This window comes from Echeneis naucrates, chromosome 1 (assembly GCF_900963305.1).
Source record: "Echeneis naucrates chromosome 1, fEcheNa1.1, whole genome shotgun sequence".
NCBI lineage: Eukaryota > Metazoa > Chordata > Actinopteri > Carangiformes > Echeneidae > Echeneis > Echeneis naucrates.
The window spans coordinates 5,428,439-5,450,939 of record NC_042511.1 but is presented as its reverse complement, the minus strand read 5'-3'; the positions used below and the strand labels follow the sequence as shown (position 1 = coordinate 5,450,939).

The window sequence follows — 22,501 nt, the reverse complement described above, 5'->3', positions numbered from 1 at the left end:
AAAAAAAAAATCTTCCAACAAACACGCTCGACTGAACACAAATGTGAAAATGTTAAAAGTCATAATTAATTTAGTAAGGTGAGTGTGTAGATGGCTGAGCCATTCAGCATCAAACCACTTTCTACACAATCTTCCCATCATCTTTCCAGCATATTTCAAAAACATCAGGTAAATCGTCATCATCGAAGGTTTTCAAATGTAGACTATCATTTGTTTGACAGGATGAGACACATTTGACTAATCAGACACTGAGGTAGTGCTTTATCAACTGGAAACTCATGTTTCAATGTAATGTATGGGATGATGAAGCAGAGAGGCTTTTTCCACCCACTGGTCTAACCACAAAAAGCGTTTGAGGCTTCCAGTCAGTACGATTTACAAAAACATCAGCATAGGTATCATTTCGTTCATGCGATTTCAACATGCCTAGTATCATTTCAGCTGTTACTCTTGAGAAGATTTTGAAAACAAGCAGATGTGGATGAAGAATCGGGTAAAGTGACTTCACTAAAAGCTAAAGAACTTCGATGTAAAAATAAAATCTGCGCTATAAAAAAGTGCAAAATTAGCCTAGGAGCTTTTTTGCTTCCTATCCAGCAGGAGTCAGTCACAAAACGTATATTATATGACACAGTCTGGAAGTCTGTGGAGGGGGTGTGAACGATGCATGTAAGTGAGCTTCCCCTCGACAATAAGCAGTTGCAGGTTCGGTTCCTGGGCAGCCGGTTGGTTAATCGGTTACTCTAAATTGTCTGTAGCGAGCCCAGTCCATTACTCTGAACCAATTAACCACGTTCAGCTGCCCACACCGGGAATCGAACCCTCTTATCTGATTACAGGGGCGTTAACCACTACTCCTCCGTGCCGCTCAACTCACTAGTTAACTTAGGCACGTTGGGGTGCTCACGCCGGGAATCGAACCCCTGACTTTCTTATTACATCAAATGTTGTGCACCAAATGCCGACAATAACCGGGTTACTGTGGTGAGATGTTCGAGTGCGGCTACGTAAATCTAGCAATTCTACTCCAATTAGTTGAGACAAATGTTTAGAAATATTGAATATTAATGAGAAAATAAAAAAAACAACACAAACACACAGCTCTAAAATGTTTTTTCATTTCAAGGGGGGCAGCTCGAACCATGAATATAACTTTTAATGACAAAAACTTGACAAAAACAGCCTGCCACAGCTTTCACTGTAGTTTTCACAGCTAATCCAGGTGTGGAAATAAGGAAGAATCACTGTGTAGTCCATCTACATATAGAGTTTCATTGTTTTTTGTTTACTTTCATTTTTCTACTGTGGCTTGATAGTGTATTTGAGGAAATAGGACACACTTATCTTTAACATTAGAGACCAGGACGCATTTTTACTGTGTGTTGTTCCGCTTGTCTTTGTGTTTTTCGTCATTGTTTGACAACCAAACCGAATCAGAAGATACCATGAGCACCAACTCTGCGGGGTTCAATTATAAGTGAACTTGCTGTCGCCTAAGGATATAGAGCCAATGCGCAGCTTCTGTGAAAGTAACACAAATGTATTAATTCTTACCACGAATTTCGTCTGAAACGAAACTTCAGCTGCTGGCGTGGGTGTTAAAAAACGTGGTAAAAATCCCGACGCCGACCCCCCTCTGAGACGGTGGCCTCTCCCCGGTCGCCCAGAAGAGCGTGCTCACTATTTTGACTGACAGCTTCGCGAGCCCGGTGCACCGTGAGAGTGAGTGAGCTTTTCCATTTAAACCTGAACTAACTGCAGTTTTTAGCTGTTTATTTATTTTTTTTACTCGTTTAGCTTCACGTCGGCTTACGACACAGCACATCTGCTGTCACCTCTGAGATGGACCTTAACCAACTTTTAATGAAACTCTCAAGTGAAGTTGACTCACCCGGAGGCAGCCGTTTGTCGCCATGGAGTTGGTAACTTTTAAGCTAGCCGCCAACTCGCACAACAACACAACAGATTTGTGATTTTAAAGGAAGAAACCGTGTCAGTCTGTCCTGTTTGGTTCCGAGAGAATAGCTTGTTGAGCAGAAACACTGCAAAAGTAATTATTACAGGCCCACATCTTGCCGGAGAGGTATTTTTGTTGTTTACTGTGTCACTGCAGGGGGGGTTGTTGTCGTAAGAGTGTGTTTTTTATGGCCACAAAGTCCAATAGATATATATTTTTTGCCAAATCTGTTGGCAGTGCAGGCATTCCCACTTTCCGTGATGTAGCCAGTGGTAAACCTATAATTGTGTGTCCTTTTTTACTGAATGGAGGCGGAGAGTTGTGCAGAGTTATGGCCCTTCTGGTGCCAAGACAGTGTAATTGTGTGTGCACGATTGTGTTATGCTGCAGAGTTGTTCTCATTGAATGCACATTTTTGTCTGCTTTCATCTCTACTGTGAGTATATATATTTTTTTATCCTCAGCCTGTCATTGTCTACTCTATCTGCCAAATCTCTCTTCCATTGTTTTCTTTGTGCTAAAACACAGACTTTCAGGTAGCTTTCATCTCTCTCCATTCTCTAAACCACCACCTATTTCCCAGGAAAAAAAAAACAAAAAACTAAAAGCCAAATTCTAAATATCAGTGGATCAAAGTACAGACACTGCCAGGTTGAGTTTAGTTAGTCTGTCTTTCTCATCCCCTTTTAGCTTTTCTCAACACCCTGGGAACTGATTAGATTGCAGTTGTTGAGAAATATCAGGGTGGACAGATTCCTCTACACTTCTGCCCTCAAAGTACTTGTATGCTTCCACTGTCCATCTGCTTGTTGTGTTTCAACACTGCCTAAAAGCCTATGTAATTGAAAGCAGACTTGTGTTTATTCATGTTGACCTGATTATGCTGTTGTTATTTTATATCTTCCAACCTAATGTAGATTTATCCTGCTTTCTTTCAAACCTATTTCCTTTTTTTTGAAGGAGCAATGTCCAATGAATTTATAACCCAACTTAAACTCACTTTAACTCAAATGGAAACCATTTGTATTCTCTCATCCCCTGTTTTTTTTCCTAGTATATTTTATCTGGCAGTCATGCAGCTCAACTCTGACCCCGTGTTAAGCTTGTTCAGTGTATGTTCCATTCCCACAAAAGCGTGCCCTCCCTGTACAGTCTGAAAAGACCGCTTCAATACTAGTAATCACGCACACACATTAAAGACAGAAACACAAGACCAAATGCACAGTGTTGTATAGGTAATGACCTTGGACTATTGCGTAACCGCATTGTTTCGGCGCCCTACAGCAACGAGAAACAGACATTGTAATAGTTGTGTAAAAAATAAATAAATAACTTAAAGGAATATATGGAAAAGAATACTAACACTAAAAGAATAGTACTAACAGAGCTTCAAAAGAACAAGGCCTGAATTTGGGATGATTTTCACAGTGGTAGAATGACATTTTTTTAGCCATTTAGTCGTTTATTCAGCGTGTTGGCTGATCCTCAGAGCTACACCCTGCAATATCTTATTCACTTGGGAGCAGCACCAGAAAGAGTTCCATTCCAAGCCAAAGTTGAGGTTCTGGTGTCTAAAGCACACTCACTTTAATGCATCTGTAATGATTACAATATGCTCTATGAATGTTGTTTTTCAGGCAGCACCCTTTCTACAGTGTGTTCAAATGAAACAACAACATCAAGTTTGTACCTGTGATGTGGTTCATTTCTTTACTTTATGATCTTTGCACCGAGGGCAACTGGTGGCGGAGCCTCTTTCTGAGAAAAAAATTAGGGCAATAGTTGGTAAACATCAGTGTAGTTCAATTCTTGCTAAGTCAGAAGACTTAAGGATCAAGTAGCAGCTCTGTTCAGAGGTACATAGAGCGTGTTGTACATAGTTAAGTACTATAATATATGAGCTGCAGCACTAGTGGTAGGGATTTACTCAGGATGAATAATGTATAATTAACAAGCTTAACAGATGTTTTCAATCCCAACAATTACATTACTAACACTATGTTCTGTTGTGGTTGCATATAAACAGTAAGTGGATGTGATGCTTATTGTTACTAAATCATGGGCGATGTTGATCAAACCTTCTTTAGTTGTAATTTGGATTTTTTTTCCCCAGTAATATCATTTAATACATTGTGTTATAATGTTATGTTTTCTCATCTGTACCATACTAATAACTATAAATTAAGTCTTATGGACAAATTTGGATAAACCTGGTGAAGAAAAGCCTGGTTTTACAAGTCACTAATGCATTTTCAAAAAAAAAAATCCAACCATTCTTTTTATGACTTCAGTGATTATGTTTTAAAACAACAGGATGTCCTCTCATGGATCTTTGATGAAAGTTTTATATGCACTTCTTGAACATTATTGAGGGTATATTATTGGTCTGAAGAAAAGACACCCAAATGCACAGGAAGCAACATACTTCTTCCTAATCTTTCATATGCCACAGTAACTGTGGTGACTGACAATGCATCAGTCTGTCTGTGTCTATGAATATTTATGTCACTGTTGACAATGTGCCTGACTCTGACCACAGTCCTCATGACAGGCAGCACAACAATGGAACTCTCATGACTCAGGACAAGATGACGTCACGCCTCATTAACTGATAATTTCATGGGAAAAACTGATACCTCACATTGACCGCTGAATGTTGACAACATATAAAAAATTATGCATAAAGTTTGGCATAGAGTCGTAGCTAATCTTTTTTTTTTTTTTTTTATGAGATCACATTTACGCTTTTATTCTTATTCATATCCAGATTTCTTATTAATGCAAATTGTAAATGGGACCTTATGCAAGTGCCATAATCAGAGATCATGTATACAATCCCAGACAATTTTGTTCTCTAAATGCAGTTACAAATGTGTGTAGGACAAGCACTAACATGAACAGGAGTGTTGGAATTCTGAACAAGTCTATCTATGGCATTTTTCCCCTTCATCTGTGACTCAGTCATTGCTCTTTCTGCATTTCCTTTCCCCACCTCACTCAGGTAGAGAAGTAAACACCATGGTGGAAGTGGAGTGCAGGTCTGAGCAGGTGAAGGTGTGATCTCTGCAATTGGCTGACAAGGAAAACGACAGTCAGTGGTGAAGAAGAATGGCTCGAAATGTTAACTTTGATCTGAACCACCCTCTTATGGAAGCGGGACTGGAGTAAGTGTCAGTGTTCATAACTCTTTTGTTTCTCCTGTTTAGTTTTGCTGTAAAGTGTTGTCAACTAACCTTCAACTATGTAACTTCAATAGAAAGCAGAGTTCAGGAAAAACAAAGGAATACTCTAACTTTGATGTCTTGGTACTCTCTAAACAGGAAGATGGATCATAGTGCATGCCTTTCTAGTACTTTCATTTATGTTTCTCTTTTTTCCACCATGTGGTCGACCTCTAACCTCTTATGGTTTCTTCATATTGTTATAATGTTTTGTATTTACTTGGTTGGACGCATTTCAATATACATGTGTACGTGTCTGCATGCCATTTGTCCCTGTGGGAGCAAACGTTTCCAACTGGAAACCACACAGGTGGGATTTGCTTTGGTAATGTCACTTCTCTTTTGATATCTTTGTAAAAATGCAAACTTGTCAGCAGTCAGTCCATTTGACTTTAAGATAATTTAGGAAGATCACACAGATAGCAGTCTTTTTTGATCACAGAAGAATGAAAATTACTTCATGCACTTCTTTGGTTGAAGTTTTCCCCCATGAGATTAGCTGTGACTTGCATCAGAAAGTCATGGTGTTTGATTTGGATTGTCCTCGGTGGCCAGCAGTTCTCAGAGTACTCTGGATCTGTATTGAAGTGTGCTTTTGAATCTAGCTTAGTTTCTATCCCCCTCTTTCCTGTCTTTCTCATGGTGTCAGGAGCCCAGTGGACGAAGAGGTTGTTCATGACTCATTCAGTCAGCTAATAGCAGAGCAGAGTCAGAATGAATCACCTGACGCCTATGAGCTACAGCAACTGCAAAGACAACTGGATGAGGAGGGGCGAGGTACTGTCTGTGTTTCACAGCGCAAACTTGCATGTCTGCATGTGGATGGTCAGATATAAAGCAGGTGGATTAGAACAGCTGCTTCCATTTTAGACCTTGGTCCTGTTTAGCAAAATATCTAGATTTGTTAAACTAAGTTCTCCCTTAATTCAATTAAGTGATCAGAAAACAATTCATATTCAACAAGCCAATTTAATTCTGAAATGCCAACGAACCCTATCCCTGCAGGAGAAAATGTATTTTATCCACAAATTGGTTTTTAGTATTATTGTGATCATAACCACTATGCTTGGCAGCATAGTGGTTAGCATTGTTGACCCCAAAAGAAAAGGGCCTGGGGCCTTTCTGCGCAGAGTTTCCATGTTCTCCCCATGCTTGCGTGGGTTTCCCCTGGGTACTCCCATTTCCTCCCACTGTCCGAAGACATGCATGTTTGGGTTTGTCTGTAGGTCTGAGTGTGAGTGTGAGTAGTTGTTGGTCCTGCGATGGAATGACGACCCGTCCAGGGGGTTTGGGCACTGATGTTTGTTTGTTTGTTTGTTTGCTTTGTTTGTGTTTTTTTTTTTTTTTTAACTTTCAGATCACATTTCCTACCTGTCAGGCCCTGGACATAACTATAGGGAAAGACAGCAAAGACAAGGACAAGATGAATGGCAGGAAGATGGAATGCAGACAGACCTCAACATAGGTGAACGCTGGTCCTCGGCCACAATGAAGATCCTGTCATCCATGCCCAGTCGCACCATTGGTGGGTTGCAGCAGTGAAAATACTGATGTAGAGAGAGCATAATATGTACACCGAAATGTATAGTGTTTTGTTGTGATTTATGTGAATATCTTTTGAGCGTATGGTTGACTACTTGACAAAATTATTTTTTGTATGTTTTTAGTGAATTTGTAAAGAGGTTTTGATATTCTGTTATATCTGGTAACATAAGGGTAAAAATTGGTTTGCCAGATGATAAGCCAGGTCAAATTAACAAAACAAAATGCACTTGGATAAACATGCTTTTCAGCTAAGCCTTAAAATAAGCAGCAGGGAAGCTTGATGATCGCAAAAGGAAGTATAGCATTTGTGTAGTGGGTAAGAATGAATAGTTTAGTTACTCAAATGTTTTCCAACCTGTAGATGTGATCTACAGGTTGGAAAAATATTTAGAAATGTGCATTCATTGAAACCAAATCAAAAATAAAGCATAGGCCAAACGTTTGGACACACTTTGCTATTCATTTGAATGAGAAGGTGTGTCCAATCTTTTGGCCTGTACTGTATATATTTCCTGAGAACAAGCTGTTTGGCATAATTCTTGAAAAAGGTCAACGCTGACTTGACTGCAAAGGAAATATTGTATGTATGTGGACAGATAAAAACAGACTAATTTGAGTTGAGCAGACCTTCACGGGGAAGCAGTTTGTTAGATATAAAATTGCTGATGAGAAATCATCCCAACATAAGGGCAGTAACAATTTATCTTTCAGTGCTTCCCTTCTGTTCACAGCTCATTACCTTAATGAAAGCTACATGTTACAGCATGTTGTCAGTTGAACTGAACTTCAGCTGGGTGCACTAGAGCGTTAAGTATTCAAAATTGATTGAGTATATTTTAGTTATTTAGCCCATTCCATCTCTGATAAATATGTTCTTCCTCTTCTGTCAGGCCGTAGCAGGGGGGCCATCATCTCCCAGTACTACAACAGGACCCTGGAACTTCGGAGACGCAGGCAGACCAGACCCTCTATCCGAGACTTCTCTCCCTCTGCCAGACCAAGCATACGAGGCTATGGCATGGAGAGAGATTCTATAGATGGAGAGGGCACAGAGAGTGAGGAAAATCTTTTCCACCAACTATAGTCTTCAAACACTAGAAAATGAAATGATTTGTGTCGAGTGTGTTTATAACATTACTTCTGTTACAGTGACCAAAAGGGAGCGTTTGGTGAATAACCTGCAGAACCTTTCAATGAGCGACAGGGTCAGGATGCTCAGAGCAATACCTCTCAGTGTGGCTGAGAAAAGGGAACTCAGGTTCATGCAGTTTTTTGTTTATTTTGTTTTTTTTCCCATCATGTATATATTTAGATATTGTTTTGTATGTATCAGTCTCAATTCCCTTTGTGACTCTGCCCGCAGGGCATCAGCATTACAAAAGGAGAGGCGCACACGTTCAGCAAGTCAGATCCCCTGTTGCAGTCAACTCAAATATTACATCATCATTGTAAGTAATGTAACCAGCAACATCTTCTTACATTTCACTTATCAAATTTTTTAATACAAACTAAGACACTGAGACCTGACAGCAAACTTAAAATATTGTAGCATTTTTTCTTTGTTAACCTCATCCTCTTGCTCATGTCCAAAGGTTTTACCCCCTTTTGTATGTGACTGAAAAAGATCTGCTTTTGGTGACAGTGACAGGCAATGGCTTATTCATGAATTCACTGGTGTGTATCGCAACCACCACTCCTGAAATGGCCTCATTCACTGAAATGTGATATATAAAACACAACTTCAGCTTAGAAAAATTGTGGTTGATTGACCTGTTTGATAGATTAAAGATAAAAGCAAAAACAAATATTAACTTAGTTAACATTTGTATTATATAATGGATTACATTTAAACTGCTGCAGCTGTGACATCTAAAAGTGTTCTTTTTCACGTTCAACGTTTTTATTCCCCCCAGAGTAATCCTGCAAGTACCCAGAGGTCTGTTTTACATGTTATCTGAATTTTAGTGGTCTCAAACTTGGACTCCAATATGCTCCAATTTTATTGTTATGATTATCTGTTAGCTAATTTGGCCTTGGTACAAAGTGCGGTGATATTTTCACTTTGTATTTTAAGATGTGCTATGAATCATAAATGTGACACAGGAATGCCGGAATGTAATGCTTATTGTCTAATGCCGTAAATGAGTGTCAAAGGACATTTCCTGTATGTGTTGCTATAAAAGGAGTGTAATCACACTGTTACCTTTTGTGTATGTGTTTTTTAGAGCATGAGTCACATTTCAGACTAACATAAAGCTATTTAAGCCATTTCTTTTCCTAGAAATGGATAGGTTTCTAGTAAAATGTGAAGTTTTGTGGCATTATTGTCTGTTTTTTCTGAGACAATGCAATACAACTTCGTATGAAATTATAATTTCCTCCTCTTAGGCAGTGCGACAGAGCTGGTACAGCTGGCTGTCCTTCCTGCATTCCCTTCAGCTCTGGCAAGTTGCACTCAAGAGAGTCAGCGGACGTTTTGGCACTGCAGTCCTCTCATACTTCCTATTTCTGAAGACTGTACTCTTCTTCAACATCTTCCTGTTCCTGGTGACAAGTGCATTCTTAGTGCTGCCTCAGGCAGCACACCCTCCAGGGCTCCATGCTGTGAGACACTCCTTCTCTGGGCTGGAGCTCCTAACTGGAGCGGTATGTTGGGTCCCATTTTGACATGTACAATGCACAATGTCTCATACATTAAAAAGTCTCATTTTTTAGAAAATGCTAACCACATCCATGATGTGCATTTAGCAACATGATGTTCTGTCACAAACTCAAGGTATGTGACAAGTAAAGGAGACCAGTCAGGTTTAAATACAAATGAAACTAGTTTATTGTAAATTAAACCTAAATCAAAATTAAACCCTAACATCATCCCGAATTGGAAGCTCCTGCAGGAAGTAATCAACTGCATCAGGATGAGCAGAAAGGGAGGGGTTGTAACAGTCCCATGTGATCAAATCCTGATAAACCCGTCGTCAAAGTCTTTAAACTAGAATTAAAGATCCCCTTGATTCGTTCATCATTTACACTCATCAAGGGAGAAAGATTTTATTTGCTTTTTCTGGATTTTTGTGACATCACAACTTTTTTAACTTATCAGAAAAAAACAATATCAGACAAATTATTGTTAAAAGAAGAGGATTTTGTATGTGCTTCAACATATCTGGAGAGATCTCATGTTTAAAAATGTGCTGTCAAGCTTAATAATCATATTCAGGTGGCAGGTTTTAGCCCAACCTAAACTGTTCCTCTGTCTTTTTTTTTTTTTTTTTTAGGGCTATTTTTCTGACACAGTAATGTACTATGGATATTACTGTAACTACACACTGCACAGCAGCTGCAGGGATGATGGAAGACAGAATATCTCTGTTTCCAATGGAACTGGACTGGACTGCATGTCAAAGCACCTGTCCTACAACATGCCACTTGCATATTTCTTCACCATAGGAGCAGCTTTCTTCATCACATGTATCATCCTTGTATATAGGTCAGAGGTTCTTTTGACAAGAAAAAAACTCCATGCACCCAAGACACACAACTCTGTAACAGATTTTGATTCTGCATATTTCTCAACAGCATGTCCAAGTCGTTTGGTCAGAGCTTCCGAATCGACAAATCTCACAGTATCTTGGCCATGAAAGTCTTCTGCTCTTGGGATTTCAAGGTCATCAAAAAAAACTCTGTCAAACTGATGTCTGAAAATATTCAAACCCAACTCAAGGTACATGACTGAAACACATCTACCTCTTTTTCCTTCTTTTCAGTCACATATAAAGCGGGAATCTGATGATCTATTGGATTCTTGTCCTTCTTTAGCCCTCTTTTTGTCTCCACCTCTTGTATACCTCACCCTTTTCCCTCTCTCATCATAACTTCTCTCCCACCAACCTTTTCACTCTACAGGAGCTTTTGGCAGAGGTGAACCATAAACATGTCAAGAACACTTTCTGCCAGAGGCTTTGGAGACTGACAGTTCACAGCATAGCTTGGGCAATCTGCATAGCAAGCACTACTGCCTGTGTGATCGGCATTTACTTCTTCTCTCAGCACATGCACCAGGTGAGGCGGGGTGGTTTTGACGTCAGCATTTATGAAGGATCAAATTTTAAGACACCACTTTAAGATGTCTTGATGATTTTTGATTTTAATTCCTATATACTATGTTGGTTTTTAAAAATGTCCACTTTGCTGGCGACTCCTGGTGGTGACAAAGGTTACCACATGTCAGCCTATAACATTGCAGCTGACGCTGACAAGTAGCAAAGAAACACAGCTCACATTAAAATTAACATTAGAGAGCAAATCATGTAGCTTACTTTCAGCTTTCTCTTCCCTCTTCATTCAGAATCTCCAGCAAACTTCTCGTAGTCCCCTCACCTCCCAGAACCCCTTGAGGTATGAAGCCAGTTTGCTGGCTCTGCCCGTGGTGGTGTCACTCATCAACCTGCTTTTGCCTGGCCTGTTCAACCTCGCAGCCTGGATGGAGGACTATGAGTCACTTTCTGTATCTACATATGTTGCCATTGCAAGGTATAAGCAGAGGAATCACTGGTTTCCGGATTTGGAGTTAACATTTGAGAGTAAATTTATACAAAATCATTATATTGTCGATAACACGTTTGCTGTCTCTGTTTTTCTAGGAACTTGATGCTAAAAGTGAGCATTCTCGCTGTCCTTTGTTACCACTGGCTGGGTCGCGTGGCCACTGACCGCGATAACAATCACTTGATGGTAATAAGAATGATGAGATTTTGACTTCAACATTAGCAGATGCCTCTTTCCTTACAGCTATACTTATTTGAGTTCTACTGTACAATGTATTTTTAATGACTCACTTGTTTTATTTTGAACGCATTGCCTGTAGTGCTGGGAGAGTTTTGTTGGCCAGGAGCTTTATCGCTTCCTACTAATGGACTTCATTTTCTCTCTACTGGACACCTTGTTAGCAGAGTTTCTCTGGAGGTGGGTCATTCCACTCTCTTCAAGACATGAGCATATTCTTTTTCCAAGTTTTTTCCATATTGTTCATTTGCATTATATTACGTAAAATTATGAAACTCCCACTTTTCAAATTTCTCTGCTCTCTTGTTCTTTGTTGATTTTTCTCTTCCTCTCTGCAGATTGTTTTCTACAAGGGTTCTGAAGAGGAGGAGGAAACCAGTGTTTGATATTGCAAAAAACGTCCTTGAGCTCATCTACGGACAGACCTTAGCCTGGTACTGTACTTGTTGCTGTTAACATGTCCACACATTCAAACCAAATGAAGTTACAAGGTTTTTTGACTTTGACCTTTTTTGTGTTTTTCAGGTTGGGTGTTCTGTTTACACCTCTCCTGCCTGCAGTGCAGATTATCAAGCTCATGCTCCTCTTCTATATAAAGAAGGTACCTGAATGAAAACACAGAACTAAAGCTCTGATTGAACTTTCCAAATGTGAAATATGAAAAAATATGAAAAATAGATATAAATATGAAAAAATAGGGGGAATTATTTTTTGATGTTGTGTGTGAAATTATCCTTTGTGGTTGTTTACCTCCCACATTCCCACATTCTTACACTTTAACAGATCAAGATGACATCTGGACATGTTTGCACCCTTTACACTGTCTTATATACGCCATGTACATATATGTGTCTTGGTTAAATAGTATGGGATCTTTTTATATCTACCAGATGCTGTCTTTATTTATTTATTTATTTATTTTGCCTTGAGTTGAAAGTTTATTCTTGACCTTGGGAACAGTAGTTTTACGAGTGTGTCTCACTAGTCCTCAGCTTTTGTCAGGTTTCAGCTTTTGCCTAATCCTGACACTGCTGAAAGATGGGATCGAAGAAATTATCTCTAACCTTGGCCTGTGTTTTTTTTTTTTTTTTTCTGTCCCAACAGAGCAGTGTCATGATGAACTGTCAGGCTCCCAGGAAGCCATACAGAGTCAGCCAGATGACCACCATCTTCATCACTCTACTTTGCTTCCCCTCCTTTCTTGGTGCCTCTGTGTGTGTTACGTACACCATGTGGAGGTATCTGGTCACATTCTTAAATGTAACCACTAAATGCTTAACTCTAACCAAATCCAAGATAGCCAAAAGATATGCATGAAAAAACAATCTGCACATTTTCTTCAGTGAGGCCTCTGTGTGGACTCCAACCAAAGAACAGTTGTTCTGCTCCTCCTTTCCTGCAAAGCAATATGGTGCAAGCTGATGAGAAGCTGCATTGGTCAAAGGAGCAAATCTATTAGATCGCTTTGTAAGATAATAGTCTATTCTACCATGTATTCCATGATCATTATGGCAGGCATTTAGATAATTGGTAAAGTGTGACTTCCCATCTCCTGCAAAGAGTGCAGTGCAATGTTTTGGTGTCTGATAATTCCAAGTCGAAGTTCTGTTGCTTAAACTGGTCTTCATAGATTATACTAAGAAAATACACCCCTATTAACTATTTATCTTCAGGGAAACAGCAAGGGCAACTTTTTGTATGCTGTATGAGGTCTGATCTAAAGAAAACACACAACAAATGGCATTGTAGACACTCAACATGTGTCTTCTGTCCTCAGTATAGCGCCATCCTCATCGTGTGGTCCGTTCCGCGGGCTCAAAAACATGTTCCAGGCTGGAAAACGCTGGGTGGAAGAACTGGAAAAAGATAATCCTAACCTGTCTGTACTGGCCAGGGCTCACTCCTTCCTGGTGGAAAACCCTCTCTTCTTGTTTGTAGGAGCAGCCATTTTTCTGTGAGTGCTCATTTAAACCTAGCCAGTGTGTGTTTTTATATATTATAAACATGCATTATTAATGAGTTTTGCTTTGAGATGCACTCATGGCTTCTTTCCTTCAGGATAGTTATCTACTTCCACAGTCAGGTGGTGGATGGTCAGAGGAAGATCATCAATTTGCTACAGGAACAGATAGAAAATGTAAGACAGTGCTTCATCATTTAGAGCTCAGTTTCTCAATATTATATAAATATCATGATGATGATAAAACCTCAGTGGCTGCTTTCTAGGGGAAATTGTGCGTTCCTCTGTACCTCATTATATTTTAATTTGATTGTTCAGGAGGGAGAAGATAAAAAGTTTCTCATCACTCGCCTCCAGTCCATCCACGAGCAAAAACGAACCCCAGCGCGAAGACTCAGAAGTCAGGTCAGATTTGCTCTCTTTATAATGGTATTCTTGTCTCAAGCTACACACCGTACAACCAGACTTTTGCTTACTGGTTTGTTTGTTTGCTTTTTTCAGGACTCTTCATGTTGAGAAATTTGACCCAGAAATCTGGAGAAATGTTAAACCAAGGTTAATGTAACTGGAATAACTGAAGGACTGCGATGAATATAACCGCAATCATTTTCATGATTGGAGTGTTTTTATACAGTACTCTTCATAGCTGAAATGTCTGTGTGAAAATGAAGCCTGACAATGCTGCTTGTATGTTTGACCTTTTTATAGATAAGAGACCTGAGAAAAGACAGAGCTACATAGGAGACACAAGCTAAGCAGCAAAAAGCAAACTGTATAATGGAGAAAAATTAGATTTCAGTCATCTCTTATATAAGCACTTTCATACCAACTGTGAACAGGTTTTTAAATGCTTTTAATTTTAGTTTTTATTTTTTGTTTTTATCAGAGTGCATGTTGTAGGTAAACATGGGTGTTGGGGGTATGATTATGATACTTTTGTTTTTAAATTTAGTTTTCTAAACTCACATAGTGCTTTTTATGTGAAAACTGTTATCATACTTTTATAATTAAATTATGTTTCATCATATCAGTGGATGATTGTATTTATGAGTCTGGGCAATACAACAGCACAAGAAAATACTTGTTACAAACAGCCTGAAAAACAGCTAACATAATTCTGTACTGTTACAGGATTTTTTTTACAAACATGCAAGTTAAAAAAGTAAATGCAGACACAACTAAATGTATCAGACTAGAAGATATTTTCAGTAGAAAAATAAATATACGAGCACTTTTAAGTGGCCTGGACAACAGTGATAATGTAATAATTTTAATCTTTGTACCTTTTATTAGTAAATATTACCCATTATATTATCTTTACAAAATGAGAGTAAGCAGCATATTTGGTGGAGAGTAGAAACAGCAGCACCGTAGATGGATTTCTGAATATGATTTTTAGAGTTGACTGAAGAGAGCACCAAATCCCCACGAAACCAACTCGGAGGGTTTTCAGTTCTGTGCTTCTCCATCACAGCTCTATTTTGAATTATTTACAGAAAACTACCGCCATGACAGCCTCAACTGCATATACACACTGAAAAGTAAGTATTTACTGTACTCAGCTCATTGCACTGACGTACATGTCACAATAACAGCATATCTGTATCTGCCTGTAGGTTCAAACGATGATCCTTTATGTTGTCTTAAACTCATCAGGTACTCAGGAGTATTTGAGATGTTCAGTTTTTCAAATGCTGAGTTACTTTTGTTTGTAGGTAGTTTTCTCGTCAGTGCTCTTTCCATGTTGCTGTCGTCTTCAAATTATTTTCAGCACCTCTCTCTGTGTGCACAAAGGCTTACTGGAACTACACGAAAATGTGACTCAGCTCCCGTTATTGAGCATGCCCAGTAGCTTCCTGGGGTCCATCCCCTGCTGCTCAGCCATCTTCTGCACATCGAAGCCCATGTGCTTCAGGAACTGGATCACGCTCATCTCCTGTCCTGTCAGCTGGTCCCGAATAGTCGGGCAGGACGGGTTACAGTGAGGCCACGGACAGCTGTCGATCAAATGCAGAGGACAGCCCCTCATGGGTGGGGTCTTTTGCTTTTGGTGACTCTGGTTTCCGTGGCTGCTGTTGATGTGGACGTTGTCCTGGAGGCTGCGGTCCCAGCAGTGAAGGGCTCTGGGCAGGGAGGTGCCTTTCACCTGAATGTCCATCCAGTAACTTCAGGAACAGGACAACACAGGATGGAGGCTCAGAGGTAAAGGACACACAAATCTGAGGGAACTGTTGTATTTCTATAAGTTTGTGTAGTGCTGTACACAATTATTGGTACACTATTAGTAAACTGAGATATTTAAATTAATGATATACTGTGTTATAGTCTCTCTGTGTATTTAGGGCCCCAACTAAAAGCACTTTGAAGCCCATAGTTGCAGCTGTGGACTCCACACAGACAAAAAGTCCTCAGTGTTTCTGTACTGCCATTTAATGTTTTTCTTACAACATACACATCCAAAATAATATATATACAAATTGGTATCTTGGCCCATTAAGTTCCTCCGCCTACATCTCATTGTAATAGACTATTAAGGGCAACAGCCTTTTTGGTAATACCTGGTCTACAGGATTTGTCTTTAAAGTGATTATAATACAGCAAAGTATCGGCTAATTAATCCTGCCAAACGTTAAATTCTGTTACTTTACCTATGAGCAGTTTTCATTTTAACTGATTAAAAAAACAAAAAAACAAAGCGTACTCAACATTTTTGCATGGCATTGGGGGTGGGTATTAAATAAAACCCTACTGCAGATCATTTGTAAAATTAGTAAAACAAAGACGCATCGCAGTGTACCTGCTACACATTGCACATTTAACAACATATCCAGCTTTCAAGATAATTTTTATGAATAGTTTAATTAAAATAAGATTATTAAACAAAATGGAAAAGTTCCTATTTGGGCAAAGTTATGGTTAAATCATCTAGCTGACAGATAGTAAAGTTAATGATAGCTAGAAGCAGAAATAACACTTTAAAGGTTATGCTCACTCACCTTCTGGTAATAAGCTCATGAGACAAGCAGGCCGGAGCAAACAGCGCCCTGACATTCAAAACACAGGCGCACAGTCAACAAAGCAAACTTGTTTATTTTTTGTCTTGTGTGCACATAAAAAAACGAGTGTAGGTGCGAATGTCTTACGGTACTTCACGGAGCGTGCCCCTCAGCTCTTGCCCCAGGTTCTGTATGTACCTCCACTGACCCTCATGGACAGGCTGACCTGTCAAGTGGATGTTGTCGACTGTGAGCTGGGCTTCGTCGAACAGCCACTGCACCACAAACACGGGGCCTGGACAGGAGACAAAGGATCAGCACAGGTCAGCCTTTAAATCCTACACCTCCCTCTGTCTTAACTGTCTTTGTTGGCCTTTCCACTGACTTTTCAATGTGGGGTAGACTTTGTATCCAAAGAAACAGTTCCACTCCTCTCCAAGATGGGCCTGTCTGCAGCTTTCTGGCACCTGTCCTCCCCAGTACCTGCACAACAGCAGCGTCACCACTAAGCATAAAGTGTGTGCAGTCTAGGCACGTACCTTTCCCACCATCTTTGCCTTACCGGCTGCCCCGCTTTATGGCCTCAGTGGGGGCACAGCTAATGGTATCCAAGCAGTCTGTAAATTTGTACTGTTTGTTGTCCAGGAACCATCCAGAATCAGCCAGGCCCCGGACCTGCACTGCTGTGTGGCCTTGTGATGCCAGCTGCTCAGCTACCTGGTCCACGTTCAGCAGGGCGCCGGTACCCCCCGCACTGGTGACAGGAAGCGTAGGGTGAGAGCACAGTCAGAAACGCACACACGTTACATCCAATACCAACCTGCTTCCTGCAAGGAGAAGGACCTTTGCGTTATCCAGCCCTTTCAGCAACAGCTCGTTCACCACCTCCTTTATGATGAGAGAGCCCATGAAGGCGTAGTCACCTGACAATCAAAACAGCACACACGTCAGCACAGACACCTTTCTATACTTTGTGATATTGTTTAATGTTTTCTAAAAGAATAGTTTACATGATTATTCATTTAATTAATGTTAGCAATGATAATGCAAATTTATACTTCGAGAAAGAGATTATCAATTTGGAAGGGTACAGTTTTTATCAGCGAATCAGTGGAGGAGAAACCTGTGTCAGATCTAAGACATTTGCATTTTTAGTCTGAGTCTGCGCAATCCAGCCACCTCCTTTCTCTTTCAGCTGAGAGCTTACAGTTTTATTTAGTGTGTCTTACTGTGTTCTGTCTTCGGGGTGACGCCGCTCCACACATCACTGGAGCAGTATGGAATGAACCTATGGGACAGAGAAACAGCAACAATGAGCATGTCGACTCAAATGTAAAACTGGAGCAGCTTTGGTGGAAGCAGCTACAGCAATAAATAAAAACTGAAACATAAACCTTTTAATTCCTGATTCATGCAATAACTCCTGTATGAAGCAGTTAGAAATACTTCACATTTGTAATTGAAAGCAATGCAAGTTTTAACTCGCTTTTGATATTTGATATTACATTTAATCAACATTATATCATTCCCATGTTCAAGCCAGTGGCCTAATAAAGTAAAGGTCACAATCTTCACGTCTTTGTCCCTTACACCATGTTGGCGTTCCACCAATGTGGGTTTTCCTCCGGCTGAGGGGACAGGATTCCTGTTCCTGTGGGACACAGAAGGCGGGATCGAACATTTACTTCACTTTCTGGAACGATATCAGAAACCTTCAGGGTTGAAATGCTTCAAACCTCTTGTTAAAATCCACAACCCTTGATGTGCGCCTGTGTCTTTGTATCTGTGTGTTTGCATGTGTGTGTTTCCCTGAGGTAAATAAGTCATTACGTTTCCCTGCTTTGGTAAACTATTACACAGCTCTGTGGCGGCTGCCGTGGCCACCAGTGTGAAGTGTACACAGAGAAGGTGGTGGAGGCCAAGAGTCATAAACAAACAAGGGGTTCCCTGATGGCTGAAGGAAAAGAACCAGAGAGTTTGACATTTAAAAATTAATGCAAACTCAGCTAAAGAGGAAACACAAACAGGTCTATGAATCTCGTTCATTCAGAGGACGTTTTTTCCTGCTGAGGAAAGTAAAAGCTCTGTGGGTGCTGTGAAGAGATTTTTCAAGAGCAGCGCAAATGTGTACCACTTTTCATGCAAGTGTGCGTTTGGGTACAAGTCACAGAGTGTGTGGATTGTATTGGCCAGCGGAAGAAGCGAGGTTTGGGTTTGTTACCTGTTCTGGTTTGCGGCCACTTGGTGGAGCTCATCAGTCTCCTCATTGTCTCGTACCTGCTGTCACAGGTCTGCCTGTTGAAACAGTACCATCCACCTGAGCAGCACACACACAGATACAAATGTACACAGGTCATCTGCAATCATCGTTCACTGCGATAAGCTCAACATCTGTATGACCTTTTTGTTTTCTTAACATTTATTTTCTCACCTTCCAAGAATATCAACCACCTCTTGCTGCCATGGGACTCCTTGATGTAGTACCTGCAGAACAACCCCAAAACAGATCACTCAGTGTGTTTGTGTGTGGCATGCACAAGCACACACACACAACACAAGCTATGGGTGCTGCCTTTTGATGCAGACATGAAAGATTTGGCTCAAATCCCACAACTAAAAATCTCTGCTGGAGCTCTGACTGCTTAAAAACAACAACAATCAAAACAAGCAAGCAGAGAAACAAACGAAAAACATGAGCGGAGGAAACTAGTCATGATGCTGACGGAACACACACACACACACACACACACACACACACACACACACACACACAGGTTTGACAACTTGGGTGTGATGAGTCGAGGCCCCTCTTTTGTAATCGATTGTTGTTATTTCCAAAACGGCTCCATAAAAGTGCGAATGACACAGAAGCACTGACATAACGGGCCGTGGCTGGGCCCTGACTGGCACAAAGCTTCGGACTCTAATTCATCCTCTAGCATCAACTTAGGTGATGAGCCCTTTTATTTTGAAGGAGCAACTTTAGGCGGTTCTTCTGATTCGTGCACTATCACGCCGCAAACTCTCACTATTTGTCTGTATGAGGCTACTTTTATGTTGTGGACATTAAACCCATCAGTCCCAAGATGGAAAGCTTCTGCCTCTGCCGGGAACGCGCAGGGTCCCTGTCACTTACAGTTGAGCGGGAGCGCGCACTGACACCACAGAAGGGCTCATGGCGCGGATGTCTGAGGTGAAGCCCGCTCACTTACCCTGCAGGGGAGCCGTCATTACAAGTCACAGACACGTTCCTCAGAAAGTGCAGCTTCATGTCCTGGTCCAGTTTCTGCGCGGAGCACGGGTACAGTGACTGCGCCAAGTTCTTTATCTGCACCATGAAGTTGTTCATGTTGCCCTCCACGGCTGTGAAGTCTAGAGGGAAGCTCTCCGGCCCGTCCACCCGCTCCCTGTACGCCGGAACCTGCTGCTGCTGCAGCCGCCGAGCGTGCGCCCGTCCCCCGCGCACTCTCCGCGCCTCAACCGGTGCGCTCATGTGGATGAAGAGCAGCAGCAGGCAGGAGCGCACTGCGGACAGACCGGCCGAGCTCCCCGGCATTTCTGTTCGTTAGCGGCAAACGTCTCTCAAGTCTGGATAAAACTCAGCATGTCCCGGGAAGCGACGGAGAGCTGGGGGAGTACCCGCTGGACTGGCGGACGCCTCTTGGGGACTATGGCTGGCGCCAGGTGCGCTGGGGGAGCTGATGCGGGCTGCAGGACTCCATGGCGCCCCGAGATTCAGAAATTCACCCCCAGACGCACGTGCGCTCTCCTCGTCATTTCAGGCGCTACACTGGCTGCGCTTCATCCAGTAAATGCGCCATCACACGCGTAAAGATCCGTCGCCCAGTCCGGTGTGATGAGAGAAGCTTCGGGGCTTTTTATTTGAACCCCCCCCCCCCTTCAGCCATCCCGCCTCCCCACCTCGTGCCTCACACTTTATTATCGTTGGCTGTTGCTCCTCGCGGGGCGTCGGTCTCACGCCAAGAGCGCGCGCGTGCGCCCGGCACGCCCCTCCTGTAGGTTGAGCGGCACACGCGGTGCCTTTGATGTCGGGTCATCTTGTGAGCACGCGGCCTTTGATGTGTCCGGGACCGGAGCCGCTGTGTGCGGGGACAGACAGTCCAGCCAGTCCAGCCTTTTACGGCTTCTTTTTCAGGACCCTGTCCAGCACTTTCACGTTGTTTGTGGCTGGTTGAGAAGAGCTGCTTCTTCCAGAGTGACTGTTGTGGAGGGGATCCACCGTCGGTGGAAGGCCGTAAATCATTGCTGTTTGATGCGCAGCCCACAAATCTCCGTCTGCGTCTTTGAGCTTCACTTATACACCAACTGCCGCACACACGCATTTCATCTTCATGACCAAAAACCAATCGGGGCATTTTGATTGAGCCGAAGGATTCAGGGATTCAATCTTTTGCACACAGTCGTGACATAACGCTTCCCTGTTGTCTCCATCACATCGCCACTGGGGATGACCTTTGGTTTGACCTTTGGTTTGACCATCTACAACAGCTGCTCACAGTCTCTTGTCACTTCTGTCTTTTCTTTCCCCCCATTTTAACTTTGTACATGAATTTGTTAAAGGCCCAGAGCAGCTCCTCGAAAACTGCTTCAATCTTTTTCACCGTTTGGTCATCTAGACTGTTCATATCAGCCAAGGCCTGTCTGTTGTCTGTCTGTGATACTATGGCTGCTCCTTAAAAGGGGCATTCCACTGATTTTACATGTTATACATGTGAGCACAGAGTGTTGTCTGGAAGAACTTTGTCAAATGTGATGATGATATTAGGGTGTGTTGTTAACAGAGTATAAGGATCACATATTTCTAAGAGAAAGCTTAAGAACTGGGCTCCCTGAAGTTTGAAAGAGGAGCATTTAGCAACCAGGGAGGTGCTTTGGAGAAATTGTATGCTCCACTATTCCTGGAATTTGAACCATAAAGACGAAAAGTGAGGATGCAGCTGCTGCTTCAATTTTGGCCGTTAAAAAAAAAACAAAAAACACACACACACGGAAAAATTTGTTCTCTGACTTTGATAGATAAGTTAGTCCACCACTTTTTATTATTCACTATTGATACATATTTGTTTGTTTTTTTTGTTTGGTTTTTTTTTTTTTGGTAAAAATGTGTATGGCTTTAAAAATTCCCTCCACAGATGGCTTGATGTTCTTGCATCCATTCAGACATAGTTTTGAAGTCTCTAGCCTGCTGAGTGAGGAAGGAAACCGATTGTTTGTTTGTTTATTCAGACAGCGGCAATTTCCCCCTAGAACTTCAGAGCTGTATTCACCTCTGTCTTTCTCTCTCCTGCCTTCTCTGAGGTGGACTCTGCCTCGTATCAGAAATGGTCGGTTAGTCAGTTCATGTGCTCTGAATCTCTGCCCTCACACCTCCCCATCTGTTGGCACCATGTGTTAAGTTGTCTATCCAGCCTGATTCCAGCTTTGATCCAATTTGATTCTTGCTGAGACAAAACGGCCTTGATTCCCTGTGTTTCTGCTAAGGTCTTCTTTCAAACTGCATATGGTGCATATATGAAGTCGTCCATATGGAGAACAGATTGGCAGTGTTGCTGGTCTGCAGACACAGTCTCTTCTCTTGTGACGGTCATTGGGTTAATAAATAAATTTATATAAAATAAATTAATAATTGTATTGTTTTTGCTTTTTAAATAGGTTTTATGCGAGGACAAAAATAATGATCCTGTTTTTCACAGCACATTGTTTCAAAATGTAATTAATTAATTAATATGAATTAAGCAATATGATCAATAAATGTAACTATGAAAAGAACCACCACAAATTACAAAAGTACAGGGCCCTGTAATCATTAATGCCCCCTATGGGTATTTATATAGATAAAGTATATCCTCATCAGGTAGATATTTAATGCTGCTTTGGAAAAGATATGTATTTTTTTTGTAACAAACATTTGAAATAGTTGCAGAAGGAAAAACACAGGCATAATTACTAAAAAAAAAAAAGCAAAGTCTTGGTTCTATTGAAGTATCCCAGGAAGCCGTGACAGGGAGGCATCAGGCAC

At 41.3% G+C, this 22,501-nt stretch overlaps 2 protein-coding genes across 6 annotated transcripts; one reads left to right on the top strand and one right to left on the bottom strand.

The window, feature by feature from the left end:
- Window positions 1-425: 425 nt before the first annotated feature.
- tmc6b (transmembrane channel-like 6b) lies at window positions 426-14,492 on the top strand. 5 transcript variants are annotated; one of them, XM_029499184.1, is made up of 21 exons: window positions 426-493; window positions 4,959-5,121; window positions 5,828-5,955; window positions 6,536-6,703; window positions 7,614-7,778; window positions 7,873-7,981; window positions 8,087-8,171; window positions 9,112-9,369; window positions 9,999-10,210; window positions 10,300-10,444; window positions 10,627-10,782; window positions 11,069-11,253; window positions 11,364-11,454; window positions 11,588-11,685; window positions 11,844-11,939; window positions 12,031-12,106; window positions 12,610-12,743; window positions 13,283-13,459; window positions 13,564-13,642; window positions 13,784-13,870; window positions 13,967-14,492. In XM_029499184.1, the coding sequence occupies exons 2-21, from the start codon at window positions 5,066-5,068 to the stop codon at window positions 13,979-13,981; spliced, it is 2,520 nt and encodes an 839-aa protein (XP_029355044.1). In that variant the 5' UTR covers window positions 426-493; window positions 4,959-5,065; the 3' UTR covers window positions 13,982-14,492. The 5 variants fall into 5 exon arrangements, with proteins under 5 accessions (XP_029355044.1, XP_029355035.1, XP_029355045.1 ...); XM_029499175.1 differs by lacking the exon at window positions 426-493 and adding an exon at window positions 1,692-1,722; XM_029499185.1 differs by lacking the exon at window positions 426-493 and adding an exon at window positions 1,749-1,922 and having other exon boundaries at window positions 6,557-6,703.
- Window positions 14,208-20,300, bottom strand: notum1b (notum, palmitoleoyl-protein carboxylesterase b). The gene is made up of 11 exons (XM_029499206.1): window positions 19,674-20,300; window positions 18,893-18,945; window positions 18,683-18,778; window positions 18,052-18,112; window positions 17,691-17,749; window positions 17,282-17,384; window positions 17,024-17,215; window positions 16,847-16,944; window positions 16,609-16,756; window positions 16,462-16,509; window positions 14,208-15,630 (listed from the first exon to the last, which is right to left on the bottom strand). Exons 1-11 carry the CDS (start codon window positions 20,015-20,017, stop codon window positions 15,288-15,290), a joined length of 1,545 nt encoding a protein of 514 aa, XP_029355066.1. The 5' UTR covers window positions 20,018-20,300; the 3' UTR covers window positions 14,208-15,287.
- Between the last annotated feature and the right edge of the window lie 2,201 nt (window positions 20,301-22,501).